General features: G+C 55.0%; 5 protein-coding genes across 5 annotated transcripts; 2 read left to right on the top strand and 3 right to left on the bottom strand.

Annotated features, from left to right (window-relative positions):
• Positions 1-1,450: 1,450 nt before the first annotated feature.
• On the bottom strand, positions 1,451-1,791 carry LAESUDRAFT_133578 (uncharacterized protein). The gene has a single exon (XM_040901297.1). The coding sequence runs from the start codon at positions 1,704-1,706 to the stop codon at positions 1,527-1,529; it is 180 nt and encodes a 59-aa protein (XP_040764855.1). The 5' UTR covers positions 1,707-1,791; the 3' UTR covers positions 1,451-1,526.
• Positions 1,792-2,107: 316 nt separating this feature from the next.
• On the top strand, positions 2,108-4,132 carry LAESUDRAFT_133265 (uncharacterized protein). The gene is made up of 3 exons (XM_040901296.1): positions 2,108-2,357; positions 2,421-3,388; positions 3,446-4,132. Exons 1-3 carry the CDS (start codon positions 2,321-2,323, stop codon positions 4,067-4,069), a joined length of 1,629 nt encoding a protein of 542 aa, XP_040764856.1. The 5' UTR covers positions 2,108-2,320; the 3' UTR covers positions 4,070-4,132.
• Positions 4,133-7,626: 3,494 nt separating this feature from the next.
• Positions 7,627-10,113, top strand: LAESUDRAFT_652152 (amino acid transporter; the record flags this gene model as incomplete). The annotated part of the gene is made up of 15 exons (XM_040904338.1): positions 7,627-7,685; positions 7,733-8,006; positions 8,065-8,078; positions 8,133-8,194; positions 8,250-8,311; positions 8,361-8,409; positions 8,465-8,556; positions 8,612-8,778; positions 8,842-8,955; positions 9,240-9,405; positions 9,460-9,558; positions 9,619-9,670; positions 9,729-9,773; positions 9,823-9,889; positions 9,939-10,113. Coding segments are annotated over 15 exons (1,497 nt in total), but the record flags the coding sequence as incomplete, so codon positions are not given.
• A 116-nt stretch (positions 10,114-10,229) lies between these two features.
• Positions 10,230-11,907, bottom strand: LAESUDRAFT_812438 (WD40 repeat-like protein; the record flags this gene model as incomplete). The annotated part of the gene is made up of 8 exons (XM_040914405.1): positions 10,230-10,352; positions 10,412-10,649; positions 10,708-10,864; positions 10,924-11,178; positions 11,237-11,319; positions 11,381-11,511; positions 11,739-11,842; positions 11,901-11,907. 8 exons carry the CDS (start codon positions 11,905-11,907, stop codon positions 10,329-10,331), a joined length of 999 nt encoding a protein of 332 aa, XP_040764858.1. The 3' UTR covers positions 10,230-10,328.
• A 557-nt stretch (positions 11,908-12,464) lies between these two features.
• LAESUDRAFT_749720 (uncharacterized protein) lies at positions 12,465-13,181 on the bottom strand (the record flags this gene model as incomplete). The annotated part of the gene is made up of 1 exon (XM_040911574.1): positions 12,465-13,181. One exon carries the CDS (start codon positions 13,179-13,181, stop codon positions 12,465-12,467), a length of 717 nt encoding a protein of 238 aa, XP_040764859.1.
• Between the last annotated feature and the right edge of the window lie 1,125 nt (positions 13,182-14,306).

Genomic DNA, 14,306 nt, shown 5'->3' on the forward strand with positions numbered 1-14,306 from the left:
AGGAGCAATGTGTGTCATGGCGGACGTTCATCGCGTGTCGCTTGGATGATCCAGGACATATGTACTACAACTTCACATCAAAGGAATGTCTCTCACGGTGCGTAGTTCCTGTGAAGGGAGAGCCTGTGGGCCGCACCGGGAGCAGTCGAGGCGCGCTCGTGTGGCCACGAGAGGTAAAATGCCGCCCGGCGTCAGCGTGCGCCCCACCCAGCCATCCCATTAATGACTTCAAACTCCCACCGCGCGATTCGCGGCCTCAGTAAGCACACCTCATAAGCCCACCTTCCTCATTCATCTTCACGCTAAAGCGTCGGCGAAGGTCGCACCATCCGAACGGACTTTTGCCTCGGATCACGGACAAGGTGATTGCCCGCAGCTGCTGCCCAGTCCAAGTTGCCCGCCGAAGAGACTCCTTTCCTTCTGCGCGCACAGGGTCCTTGGGGCACATGCTACTAGGCTGATCGGTGGCGTCGGCCAGGGTTCGTCAGGCGAGAAAGGCTATCGGCTTCTATCCCTGAGGAGCCATGGGGAAGGCGCTATCGATGTGTCCATGCGAGGCAAGGCTCCGCACCGGAGAAGAAACGGGACGCGATAGCATCGCGCCATCTGATCATACGCTTGACGGTCCCCGCGGAATGTCCTGCAGCCCTGTGGGCCTGGCGGAGCGTGTATGCAGGCGTGATCCGCCCGTCTTGCCCGAGGAGGGGTCCATGAACAAGCACACTGCCGAAACAGGTGGGCGGTGCTGCATGTGTTTGTGGAGACCGACAAAAAACTCACCTTCGGCAGAGCGGATGCGTTTCTGCCTCTCCAGGCAACGCTGGGATTACCTCGATGAATGAGCCTTTGTGGGCTCAGCTGATAGACTTGAGGCGCCAGTAGGGCTTTGGGTGAAGAGGAATCCTACATGGGCGATTCTCCAGCGCACACACACACGCACACTGGCTCTCGAGATAGACGTTTACCAGATTGATCTCCGGCTAGCAAAGGAGGAACATAGGTTCCGGCATTCAGCCAACACGCTGCAGCTCGGCAAGTCTCCTCGTGTGCACTTCCAGCTTTCCTTATATGTCGACAAAGCGAAGGACCGGCGCGAGGCCCCCGCGAACGCGTCTCAAGATATATTGTGTAGAGCTCGCGCATGCGCAGAAGCACGATATACGCGCATATGTGCTACCCGTTCGGTGTACCGAAGAGTCCCATATCGTGCCGCATGGAGATGCCTGGGACGGCCGGATAAGTAAATATCATACTTCATTTCCGTGCAGGACCCTGTGGCCGGGCGCTGGCGACCAGGGACGTGAGATGGCTGGGACCCAGCGAATGCTTAGTCTGGCGTCATACAGCAATGAAAACCCACGGCGCATAGCCTGAACCGGTGCCGACACGTTACAGCGGGGACAAATCACATCGACGCATCTATAGCGACGGTGAAGGTAATATGCCAACACCGCCCGAAGGCTGGACCCTTCACAGCGAGAAGAAACGTGGCGGGCGATCCATCACGATCGGATTTCTCTTCTTTTTCATACGCATACGTAGCGGACGAAGGCTCTCGCCCAAGGATCGCGGCCGCACCTGCCATAACGCGCGGCTGACCATCTCGAAACTCTGCGGGGGCACGGGGACGCTGGAGCGGTCCTGCCGCATGTAGCAGGGCATCGTGCGGCGGACGGGGCGATCTGCAGATAATCCGATATGCTCATGGATGTGTCATGCAGAAGCGCACTTTGACGGCACGCGGGCGGACACGAGGTACGCGATGCGATGCGATGCAAGTTTGGACTGCAGCAGCAACGGTGCGCAAATGCGCATTCGATGTGCAGGGACGGACGGAGAGGGAGGAGGAGGGCGCGCGGGGAGCAAGCACGCGACTTTATCGGGTTCTGAATGAGTGTCGAGATAACGGCATAGGCGAAGGCAAAAGACAATAAGGAGGACGAGGGCGTGGCGGGCGCTCGGGGATGGAGCGTGGGGAGGCGGCAGGGCGGGAGACAATAGCAGCGGAGGCGCCGGGGCAGATGGCCTGATCGCGTTGTTTTGGTCTATTTGGGTATGGAATGGAAACACCGGATAGCGTGGCCAGTCCGAATATGGCAGGACAATGAAGGAGATCTGGGAGATGATCTGGGAGAGAGCAAGAGGATGAAGATATGTAGCCTATAAAGACGCACGTCCGTATTGTCATGCCTTCGTCCGTCCTCGTCCAATTGTTCTGCCCGCGGGCCCTCCCTCCATCACCCGGCTGCCTCTTTTGTCTCCTCTCCGCCTCGCCCCGCGGATAATACTCGACTCCTCTTCGCGCTCACGAGAACCCATCATGCCTGCGTATCGCACTCGCGAACACGCCTCCAGGAGTAAGTCTACGCGCCACCACCCCCGAACATACCACCACTGACCTACACGTGCAGCACTCCAAGTCTCGACGGACCCACTCCCTCCTCCCACTGTCGCCATCATTTCCCCGACGCCCCGCGCATTCACCTTCCCTATCAACACCGACGCTCCCTATGCCTCTCCCTCCGCATCGCCCTTCGAGCCAGACCTCAAGGCATCTCGCACGCCACCCCTGCCACGCGCCTTCTCGCCCACGTCGTCCATAGGCTCCGATGCCTCGTCCGCCCTCTCCACTCCTTCCTCCGCCCGCTCCTCGCAGGTTTCGCAAAAGCGTCGTAGATCGGCTGCTAGCGATATCGGGGAGCGACGTCCCAAGAAAGGCGACGACGACTACATCAAGCGGCCAGAGAACGCGTTCATCCTCTTCCGCCGCAAGTGCTGCGAGGACCGCCAGGCGCAGGACGAGGCCGACGAGCAGTCCGGCCCCGTCAAGAAGCAGCGCCAGGCGGACCTGTCCAAGACCATCAGCCAGCAGTGGAAGAGCCTGTCCACGGAGGAGCGTCAGTACTGGGAGGAGCTCGCGAAGGAGAAGAAGAAGGAACACGAGGCGATGTACCCCAATTACGTGTACCGCCCCCAGCGCAGCAAGGACAAGGCAAAGGCGAAGAAGGGCAAGGGGAAGAAAGCAGACGAGGAGCAGGAGGAGGCGGACAACAGCATATCGTTCGTACTCCCAGTTCCCTCTCCTCCTCGCAGCCTCAGCCGCGATAGCGCGCCTGTCTCGCGTTCGCACAATCGCCGCGCGGTGTCTGCTCCCACACCGCCCCCGATCCATCAGACCATCCAGCTGCCGAGCGTGTTCATGCCCTCATGTCCCACGTCGCCTTCGCGCGCGTCTTACCTCTTGCCGAGAATCAGCGGGCGCTCACCGAACCCGCACATCCCTCCTCCATCCGACAACGATCCTCTAACCCGTTACGAATACTTACCGAACGACTCCCTCTTCCCGTCAAACTACCAACCGAGCACTGCTTTCGCGCATGGTCCTTCCGTACGTCTTCCTTGTTGATCGCGTGTCCTTTAGCCGCTAACGTTGGTTTGCATGTAGGTCGATGAGCTGTACCAGATGTTCCAGGCTGAGCAGCCGCCAGTACCATCAGCGCCACAACAGACCAACGGGGTCCTGCTGCACAGTCTCACCATCCCCGGAGCGCCGTCACTGATGTCGTCAAGCGTCGTGTCGCCAACAGATACCATCGCCTCAAGTCAATACTTCCCGTCCGTGGACTCGTTCGCGTCGCCCATCTCGCCCACCTCGCCTCAAAATGGTCCGTTCACGCCCGCCGACACGCTCTCGATGATGTCGCTCTCGCTTGCCAATGGTCAGCAGAATGGGATGATGCAAGATGCGTTGGCAGAGCTGCACGCGAAGGACCTCTCGTACTCGGCCTTTACGTGGCCCGAGGGGTCGCTCTGGCCCGCGGACACGATGATTCCGGACGACTTTGACCTGAACTCGATCCCGCCGATCGAGTTGGGGATCTCGCAGTTTGACGGCGAGATGCAGCAGTTGTGCGGGCTCTCCGGGGACGGCGGCGCCTCCGCGGCGGCGTTCGACTTTGACGGCGGCGACTTTTCGTCGTTGGGGCAGGAGTACGACTTTCACGACGCGCACCCCGGACATGACCCAGCGGCGATGTTCACGGGGTATGACCCCCAGACGAACTGGTGATGACGCGGTCAACGTGCGCGGGCGTGCGTTGACGGCCATTGACACTGTAGCAAAAAAAGCCATGAGCTCAGCCTCTTTCACCTTGGGCATCGTTGTTGTACTAACCCGCCCGTCGTTGGAGAACACTCACATCTGTAGGTTGTACCTTACTTACCTCATTTGCACCCACTCACCCATTGTATCACCCACTCATCGTTCTTCCCTACATTTTTTGCAACCTTTACGACCCCTTCACGTACCCCATTACCCACTTACCCACTTACCATTCCGCCCCCCTCCGCCGTTTTATACCCGGTCCCGATTGGTACCCCCATCAACTTATGACATTATTTGTTGTTACGACTTCTGACTGGAGTGTTCTCCATGCCCAGTTCAACACGGAAATACAAGGATTTGCTAGAGCTTGCACAGTACAGTTTTGTGTGAGGGGGAGTGAGATGCAAATTGATAGCAGCACTTGAGCTTGAGCGATGGTCCGATGCAAAAAGTGGCCACAACAGTGACGCCACTGGCACGTGTGCGGCGCGACGTGACGTGATGTGACGCGTCGCGTCGGGGGTCGGGCGCCCTCGGACACGATCCCTCGAGCTCGTGCGTAAGTACATACTGCTCTTATAAGCCGCGGCCTCCAACTACGAGCTCAGTGTTTAGACATTCCTCTGCAGAACGAAGCACGCGAAGGGGCCGCTCGCACTCGCTAACGTGCTTTCTACCGCGCGGACGGGTCCCCGACGCGCATTACCCGGCCGGGCCCGACCTTTCTCGAAACAATGCCAGCCGCTCTGCTAGAATCCGTCCATAGAAAGTCTTCAAAGTTTTGACTCGAGTCCGCTCACAAAGTTACGCGAGGAGAGTTCTGCCTGAGATTGCCAGGGCCCCAGGAAAGGGCGAAAAGCACCCGCACGCGCGGTACGTCCGCCGATACACCCCGCTGCATTGTGTTTGTATCTGCGATCTGCTCTATAATGCGATGATAGTGATGGTGATGATCCGTCAATGCGGATGGGCTGATTGGAGTTGGAACCTTATGCGTATGCCTGAAGCTGAAGCTCGAACGAAGCTCGAAGTGGCCTGCGACTGCGTGCCTGATCCTCTGGAGGATCCGTTTGGGGGGGGGGGGATCCTAACGACTCTGGAGTCTGCAGCTGAGCGCTGGTGCTGATCTCGCGATCGCGTCTTTGTCTTTTCAAGTCTCGTTCCTCGGACGGTTCGCTCCATCTGTTACATCAATCGTCGGGCGGGGAATATTCGAGGCGCAAAGATTATCGTGCCGTGCGCGATGGCGCCCACTCGGATAGGCAGGAGGAGGCCACACGCTCGGGCCACATGTCGCCCCTGGACTTGTCTCCTTTTCGACCCCGCGGGCTGGGCTGGGTCGCCTCCGTCGTCGCTTGGATTTGGATGTGCAAGAACGTTGCCCCGCTACTGGGACATGGCCATGGCAATCTCGAAGTGCACTCCTTTTCTAGCCAGGGCGCAGGGCGGGTGGTCTTGTGCGCTCGGGCGCTGTGACCACCGACCGGACACACCCACAATGCATATTCCGCCATTGGAGGCCATTTCGATAGCAATCTCTGGTACATTCTGGACCTTTCGTGCTCCGCCCCGGTGTTGTTGTCACCGAGCTCCTGATTGTGCCCTTGGAATCTTTCGCGCCGATTTGCTGCGGCCCTCGTTTGCATCATGGGTGGACCTATCAGGACTCCTCGCCGGGATGCGTACGAACAGATAGGAACGCTCTGGTGGCCAAGTCCGTCTATGGTTCGGGCCCCGGGGTGCTGTTCTGCATGTGGTGTTCGCTTTGGAGGACGTACCGGTTCTCGATGCCCGGATTGCGTATGGTGCTTGGAATCAATCTAATAGTCTTGCGCGACGGATCTCAAGTGATCTTATGCCAAGGCTACTGTTCTGGCATGTGCTGTCCTTCTGGCTTGTATGCGCGCGCATGCGAAGGATGTCAAGATGCATTGTACCGGCGCCGATCGATGTTATAATACAGCTTGAATGATTCAAGTACGCTTAAAGCCGTGTTGCGGGTCCTCACGTATACTATGATCAAACAGACACGTGCGAAAGCGGTCGCGTTGCTGTCTACCAGCAAGCGGCGAATAACGCGATGCTACGCCGGCGACACTCGACTTCGGCCCCGAGTCATGTTGCTAGGTGGCGCTCAGTATATTGTGAACACACAGCATCCAACAGACTTACATTCACGTCGATAACGTAGAGTGTGCAGTCACCTCAAGAAGCAATTTCTTGGGAGCGCTCTAGCATGACTCGTCAAGCGGGTTCCGTATGAAATTCCCGGTGTGACTCATGGCCACGCACAGGGAGTGATCTTCCGTTGCACTTTGTTTTCACTCCTTCGTCGCGAATGCATATGCCTCGGCGTCCCATTCCTCTGCAGCTCTTCGAGGGCCAGCTCATGCGCACACGCCCTCAAGCTGACCTTGCTCTGCTCGCCTTTCGCTTGAACATCAGATACTGTGGTTCTGGCAGCCTGTACTCTGTACATCCACATCTGCTCGTCATGTCTTGACTACCACAGGCAACACATCTCAGCGTGTGTATTCGTTTGTAATCGCTCATTGGTGCATGGCAGGATGAGGCAGAGCGTCGATGTGTGTGTAGCACTGAACGAGAATACCTATCATGACTGTCCATTGGACCCACGACGTGATGATACCATTTTGAGCAGAATACATGCCATCGTTCGGCTGCGTGCATACAGGGCGCGCATCCTGCCCCTCGTTCCTGACGGCTTCAACCTTGACATTTGTTATGTGCTCTTTTGCAATCTGACCGGCCACTTTCGCGATTTTTTTGTTCCAGGAGATCAACTGGAGGTGATTTGACAGGCAAATTTACTGCACAGGCTTTGAGGCAAGCAGCGTTTGATGAAGACGCTCGCTTATCTGACCCCGACGCCGAAGCTGAAGCGCCAGGTCCGCCCTCGGGCTCACGCAATACGATCACGCTGATGTGCTTTATCTCGACATTCACCGCCGATCACGCAACTCCCAATGTATTCCTGATCATCAGCCGGGGAAACCACATCGTTCTCTATCAGACACCTTCCGTGCCGTCTGCCTCTGGGTCGCCGTCTTGACACATGTGCACGCATAGCATCCGCGCCCGGCAGAGATATGGCATGGCGGAATGTGGCGAGAAGATACCGCAGGTGATGGGATGGCGTGCGGAGCTTACGCCATCCGAGTGCGCTTCGCGAAGTCTGCCATACATTATCATGGACCGAATGGAGAAGGGCTGATGTTGAGGATCCCTGCCTTCTACCATGTCGTTCCTGTCGAGGTTCAAGAAATCGAAGTCGTCGCCAGCGCAGGAGCACGATGGGGAGGCAGTCGTGGATGACGAAAAGTTCGTGCTGGAGAAGCAGTCGCCCGGCTCTCCTCGTAGCGACGAGGCGCTCTCGGACCCCAAGGACGACGCAGATTCGACGGAAGGCTCTGACGTCGCTGCCGGTGGACTAACGTACGAAGAAGGTGCGATCACAGCCTGCTATCATTGTTCTCCTGCATCTGACGTCTTTTGTTCCTAAAGATGCGGCCGGTGGGATGGGTCGCCATCTCGGCGTCTTCAGCTGCACCATGCTCATGTAGGAGCGCTCTCCCAGTCTGATACGTCCTTGGCTCATTTGCACAGCGTCGGCAAGGTCATCGGAACAGGGATCTTCTCCACGCCTTCCTCGATCCTCGAGTCCGTAGGCTCCGTCGGAGCCTCCATGATGCTATGGGTCCTCGGCTTCGTGCTGTCGTTCTGCGGCCTGTTCATTTGGCTCGAGTTCGGGACGATGATCCCTCGATCTGGCGGAGAAAAGGTCTATTTGGAGGCGGTATACACCAGGCCACGGCATCTTGCTACAGTCGTGTTCGCTGCAAACGCTATCATACTCGGTTTCACAGCTTCCGGATGTATTGTAGGTTGACCCTTTTCTCTGTGGGCCGAGCTCACCCACCGTCATTTGTTCCCCCTAGGTCTTCGCAGAATAGTACGCTGTCCATCTCAGTCGAGCAAATGTGTGCTCAAAACTTGACATGCCTAGTGTATTGAACGCTGCTGGAATGGAAGTTACGCGGTGGAACGAACGTGGAATCGCAGTAGCAGGTAACAGCTCATACGTAGTCTTAGGACCATGACCCAGCTCATCTGCTTCCATCAGTCATCGTCTTCGCTACCCTCTTACATGGACTCACACCTAAGCTGGGTATCTACATCATGAATGTAAGCCTCATCAGCGCGACAGAGTGTGCTGAGGTTCACACCTTTCCAGGCTCTCAGCGTGTTCAAGGTATTCATTCTGCTCTTCGTGGTCGTGTCGGGTAGGTTTGGTGTTTGGACAATTGCGGCTTGGTCTCACGGAAAACTCTGCTTTAGGATGGGTGGTGCTCTCGGGACACACCCAAGTTGCGGATCCACATGTGAATTTCAGAAACGCATTTGTTGGCAGTTCGCATAGCAGCTACGAAGTGAGCCTGTGCAATCGGATTGGTCGACGTCATTGCTGAGTTCCTTGCTATTCAGTACGCCACTGCGACGTTCAAAGTCTTGAATGCATACGCAGGATGGTCGAACGTGAACTACGTCATGAACAACGTTAAAAACCCTATTCGGACCCTCAAGATCGCGGGACCATTGGGCCTGGGATTTTGCGCTGTGATGTACATCCTCGCGAACATCTCGTACTTCGCGTACGCATGTCACTATCCGTACACTCTTCTGTTCTCGCTGACGTTCGTGGTCTGATTGTACAGTGCCGCGTCCAAGGAGGAGATTGAGAACGCTGGGGTGACGGTTGCGTCGCTCTTCTTCAGCAACGTCTTCGGACAGAGGGCAAAGAAGGCACTGGATGTCATTGTGTCGTTGAGGTAAGTTCCAGCTCATTATAATGATGACGTTACATTCAAAACGCGTCCTTACAGTGCGATTGGGTAAGTGAGATCAGTCACTTCTGAGACGCTCGTTGAATAGAATGTTTGGCCATGGATGATACCTCGATGTTCAGCGTAAGTGCATCTTGAAATACGTCGCGAGAATGAGGCTAACAGTCTTTTAGAACGTCATCACCGTCGTCAGTATCAAACCGAGAACAATACATATGACCACTGCTGACACTTCATGCAGACGTTCAGTTCAGCGCGTGTGAACCAAGGTATCTACTACCCTGTATTGCAACCCAGCTCGTGTCGACTCATCATCTGCACGCAGAACTGGCCAAGGAGGGCATTCCGCTGCCATTCGGAAACCGCTTCTGGGCATCCAACTGGCCCACCGGCAAGTCACCCTTGCCAGGATTGATCATCCACCTGATACCTTCGGTACGCAACTGCTTGAAACCTCTCTAAGAATTCTGAAAGCAAACAAACAGACAGGTCATCATTATCCTGGCACCTCCACCCTCCGTGGCATATCCTTTTATAATCGACGTGGAGGGCTACCCAAGCCAGATCATCAACTTCTTTGTCGTCGTCGTGAGTCTGCCCGGACTGCATGCGTTCTTTGAACCGTCGTTGACCCGGCTGGCCTGGCAGGGCCTGTTCTGGTTCAGGTGGAAGAGGCCTAACGCGAAACGGCCGTTCAAAAGTACGTGCTCCATTTCTGCATACTCAACCAATGGGCTAACCATCGCTCGCCTTCTCAGTCTGGTGGCCATTCGCCTTCTTCTATCTCGCTGCTGCCGTTTTCCGTATGTAAACCGCGCTGTGAACTGATCTTGCATGCTAACCTTCTGTTAGTTCTCGTCGCGCCCTTCGTCCGTCCGCCTGGGGGAGTAGGAGACACACCTCCACTGCCGTACTACCTGTACGTCTACACTTTTCTCCTGCGAATCCCTAACCGACGCTGCGGCTAGATATTGTCTGGTGGGCATTGCTGTGATGTTCGTGGGCGTGTTCTACTGGGCAGCGTGGCAGTACTTGCCACGCGTATTCGGCTACGAGTTCGTTCCGCGCAAAGAGACGCTGAAGGACGGAACTGTGGTTGCTTTGGTCAGTTGTGCTTACACTGTCGGATCACTGCTGTTCTGACGTCGTCCTCCCTTGTCAGTTCTCGATGAAGAAGTTGCCGTAGCATAGGCGTGGCACGCTTCACATACTGTACATATGGCAGCGTCACGACATGTCACGGCTTACCGATCGCACAGCAGCTGCAAATACAGACTCGGATTTGGATGACCCGCCAGCATGAGATATTCTACTACCGAAAAATCGCGTCTCGAGAACATACACTATCATCGCTGCATTCAGCTGCCCGTCCACCCCTTAGGCTGTAGGAGCGTAGCCACAAATCAATTCTTCGCAGAGAGGAAATTCAACCACTACGAACCTTCACTTCGTCACCTGTCGTCCTGATATAGACACTCGGTCGCTCTGCCGCCTTCGCCCCTTCCTCGCCTTCCTCCCACGTGTAGCTGACCCCCACGGCCAGCTTCGTCCCGTCGCAGTTGAACGCAACTGACGGCACAGGGGAGTGGTACTTCGGGTACTGCCGCAGCCGCTTCTTGAGCTTATGATCCCAAATTGAAACTGTGCCGTCAGAGCCCGCGGAGGCGAATGTGTTGTAGCTACATAGTGGTGACTGTCAAACGATAGCACAGATGAACTTGGTAGAAAGGTGCGTACACAGGATGGAATGCAAGCGAGTTGACGGGCCAGACGTGGTCCACGTCGTCAATCGTCTGGCGGTGGCATTTGAAGGCATACTTTTTGTCCTGCGCTTCAGGACTGGGGTCGAAATATTCGACAGCTATCCGGCCCTCAACCGAGGCAGTCGCGTAGCCTACACAGAAAAGACCCTAAGACCGACACGCTCTGAGACAAGACATAACGGGAACTCACCTTGACCATCCACCATGCAAGCAAGTGCGCGTGTCATAAACTTCAGACTACTCTCCCTCGTCTGTACAGGCGCATCCATCTTGCGAATGTCATATATATGGAAGAGGCGACTGGCCATCGCCACGACAAGGTTGTTGTTGACCAAGTCCATGAAGTATACCCGCTCGGGGACGCTATGCGATGATTGCTGAGCTGTAGTCGCACGCGGATCCCAGAAGCGGACGGTACGATCCCACGAGCCAGTAATCAGTGCACCTGTGGGGAGAATTGTGATAAGGAGTTGTAGATCCGAGGACGTGAACTGTCAACTTACTAAGCTCGCGCGTGTAGTTCATACATGATACTGAGTCGGAGTGTTGTCCGAGGTGACTGATATTCTCAGTCTCAAGATGAAGCCTGGCGTTCAGTGCGTTGTATCAGTTTTTTCATTGGAAACGAGGAATTGGGTGCAACGTACTCTCGGACCAATGTTTCCAAGCCACCACTGTATGCATGCGTATCATCACCGAAGCAGCAGGCAAGAACTGCCGCGCGATGGTCAAATTTCGCTTTTTGTTCATTTGCTGTGACATCGTAGAAGCGAACAGTCTGCAGAAGACGCGTAAAGTGAGAATGTGTGCCACTACGAGCCAGTCAGTGATAGAGCCCGAAGCGCATCTATCCCATACATGCAGCACATAGTTTAGAGTAGACGTTACAATCGTGCATCCTTTGAAAGTCGTGTTGGGATGCTGCAAGCCCACTTTAAGGGCATATAGCCACATAATATAGAGGACATGCGTGCCCAATCCCCACAATACAAAAAGATAACTCACCGTGTCCCAGGAGGAGACAAGCAAATGCGAAGGGTTTGTCGGAGAGAACCGCACAGAAGACACGCTGTCGAATGGCGGTGGCGAGAGTTCAAATTGGTTGTGATCTGCGAGGAGAAAGCGGTGAGATTTCTGTACCGCTACGTTCGATGCACATCATCGTACCGGCCATGTTGTGCAGAGATTGTCGACACGCGTCAACACAGCAGAAAGAGAGGTGGCAAAGACACGAACTGGCTTGGCTTGCGAGATGGGTTTGGGCCGGACGGCGGCGAGACAATGTGTTCGTGAACTTGGGCGCTACGCCGCACAACCTTGCGAGCGCCGTAGAGCACGTGGAAAGTATGTTTGGCTCTGTGATGAATTATTAGGATTGGAAGCCAATGCCAAACAGCGTCTTGATAAGGTGACAATACAAATGTGTACAAATAGGCCACAGATGCAGATGAGGTGCCCAGATGAAACTCAGATATGAGCTGAGCCGGCATCAATAATGTGCTGCTTATGTTTGGAAATTACTCGAGAAGCTTCCAAAATTCATATGTTGATTGAGGTTACAGGTATATCAGACACGAGACGGACGGACTCTATGAAATATTTGTACAGTCAATGCCGAGTCCCGACGAATGTTCGTTAAAGGCAGAACAGATACTATAAGCTAGTCCGATCGGTCAGTGCATAGTTTTACAATTTGTATGAGAGGGTGCGTATTTTCACGTATGGATTCATTCACAGTCGATCATCATCTTCAGTGGACTTGATGAACGCTGCCAGATGCTTCCGGAACATTTGTGCCGGTAAGCAGTCCAACGCGAGACGGAAAACCCTAACATTTTCGTTCACCGCATATTGGTCCCGTACAACCTGCTGCTGGAAGACATCGAGTAGTATCAGGCCGTTGAAGCCCTGGATGCCTCTGAGCAAATCGATCCGCCTGATGTGTCCAATCTTCTGCGCCCCCATCCGGCATTCGCAGGCTTCCCATATTTCTGAGCGTACGGAATCGCTGACGTCCGCCCCACCTAAAACATCATCCTGTACTGGCATTTGCAAGTTCTTGTAAATAGCCTCCAGAACAATCCCAATTGTGACGGCCCAACCAGGTGGAGCCACGACCTCAATAGCCCAAGGATATCTCGGAGTAGCAATCTCGAGAACCAGTCGATTTAAACGCGGTTCCGTCGCGGGTTCCAACAGGACGGCGAGTGGCAATCGGTCCCCAGTGGGAAAGCGAGCGTATAACCAGGGGTTTTGTCCAGCGTCCCAGGAAATACCGGCCACGACGGGTCCCACATCGGCGACGAGTCTTGGGTTGATCTCTAGTGGGGTATTTGACGGTGTATAGAGCTTTGAAACTCGTGGATGAATTGCATCGATGAGGGAAGTATCAAGATGAGGGCCTGCCTGCGACTGAGATCCGAGTGAATTAAGCATTGAGATGGACATGTTGGGGATGTTGTGTTGCTGGAAAGCTTGAGATGCCGCTTGCGTTAGTAGTAGCTGGTTTTATAGGCGCTGCCACAGACATGTGGCTCGCAATTTCCTTCACAACAAAGAGGTGTGGCCCGCAAGGCCACAACAGACACATGTTCGTCCGGTATGACGACAATCACGATCTGGGGTACTTGAGTGGCCCTGGAGTGGGCTAATCGTATTCCCGACATACCTTAAGTTGCTGTCAGGACGTCAATGGAAATGACGGGATGCCGCGTGGTGACGTTATATCCGGAGATTGTGGCTGCTGAGCGGCCACCGAGGCAATCATGCTCTGGTCTCCCGTACGGCTACATACTATTGCAGCGACAACAGCATTGGCTATGGAGGCAAGACGAAATAGCTTTAGGCAGGCTACTGCATTGGCACCTTGAACCAGATATTGGTTCAATTCGACTTCGGATTAAAAAGGGCAGCGAGTGAGACGCAAGTTGACTCACGCAAAGACATTCCCTCTTCACTCGTGGCCCCCTCGTGTTACCGCGCAGTGCGCGTTTTGTCTTGGCCAAAGCATCGCCGGTGGTCGTATCTCACTTATGGCAGGATTGCGGCGGACTCGTCTCGTAGCATTCGTGTCCAAATCGGCCCAGTTTGCATGGCGAAACATATCCTCCTCATGCCCAAAACCTTCGAGAAGATTGAATGGAAGGCCAATAAGTTGCATGAAGAATGTGCCTCACATGGGATTCGCGACCTCTCCTGCGGGCCATGTTCCTCGTGGACCTGGTCTCCGCAAAACTCCACGAATCTATTAGTTGCAACTATCTCCACCACGATGCGTCAATATATCACAACGTGTTCGTCTGATGGCACGCGTAGAAGAGACATCTGAAAGAGATCGCCCGGCGGTTAAGCACTCAAGACGCGTCATGTCACGGAGCGATATGCGTCGGTGGCACACGGCCACAGAGTGGTGGATCAGAAATCGTCTCTATTCCCCGCAGCAGAAAGCGGCCTCTTATCGCACAACGCCCAGTTGTAACAACAAGGGATCTGAAGCAGCGATTTCCAGATGCAATGTATGCTTATATGAGAACTTGGGGAACTCTGGAAGGTCATGCCTGTTCGGATCGATAC

This window comes from Laetiporus sulphureus (assembly GCF_001632365.1).
Source record: "Laetiporus sulphureus 93-53 unplaced genomic scaffold LAESUscaffold_17, whole genome shotgun sequence".
Taxonomy (NCBI): Eukaryota; Fungi; Basidiomycota; class Agaricomycetes; order Polyporales; family Laetiporaceae; genus Laetiporus; species Laetiporus sulphureus.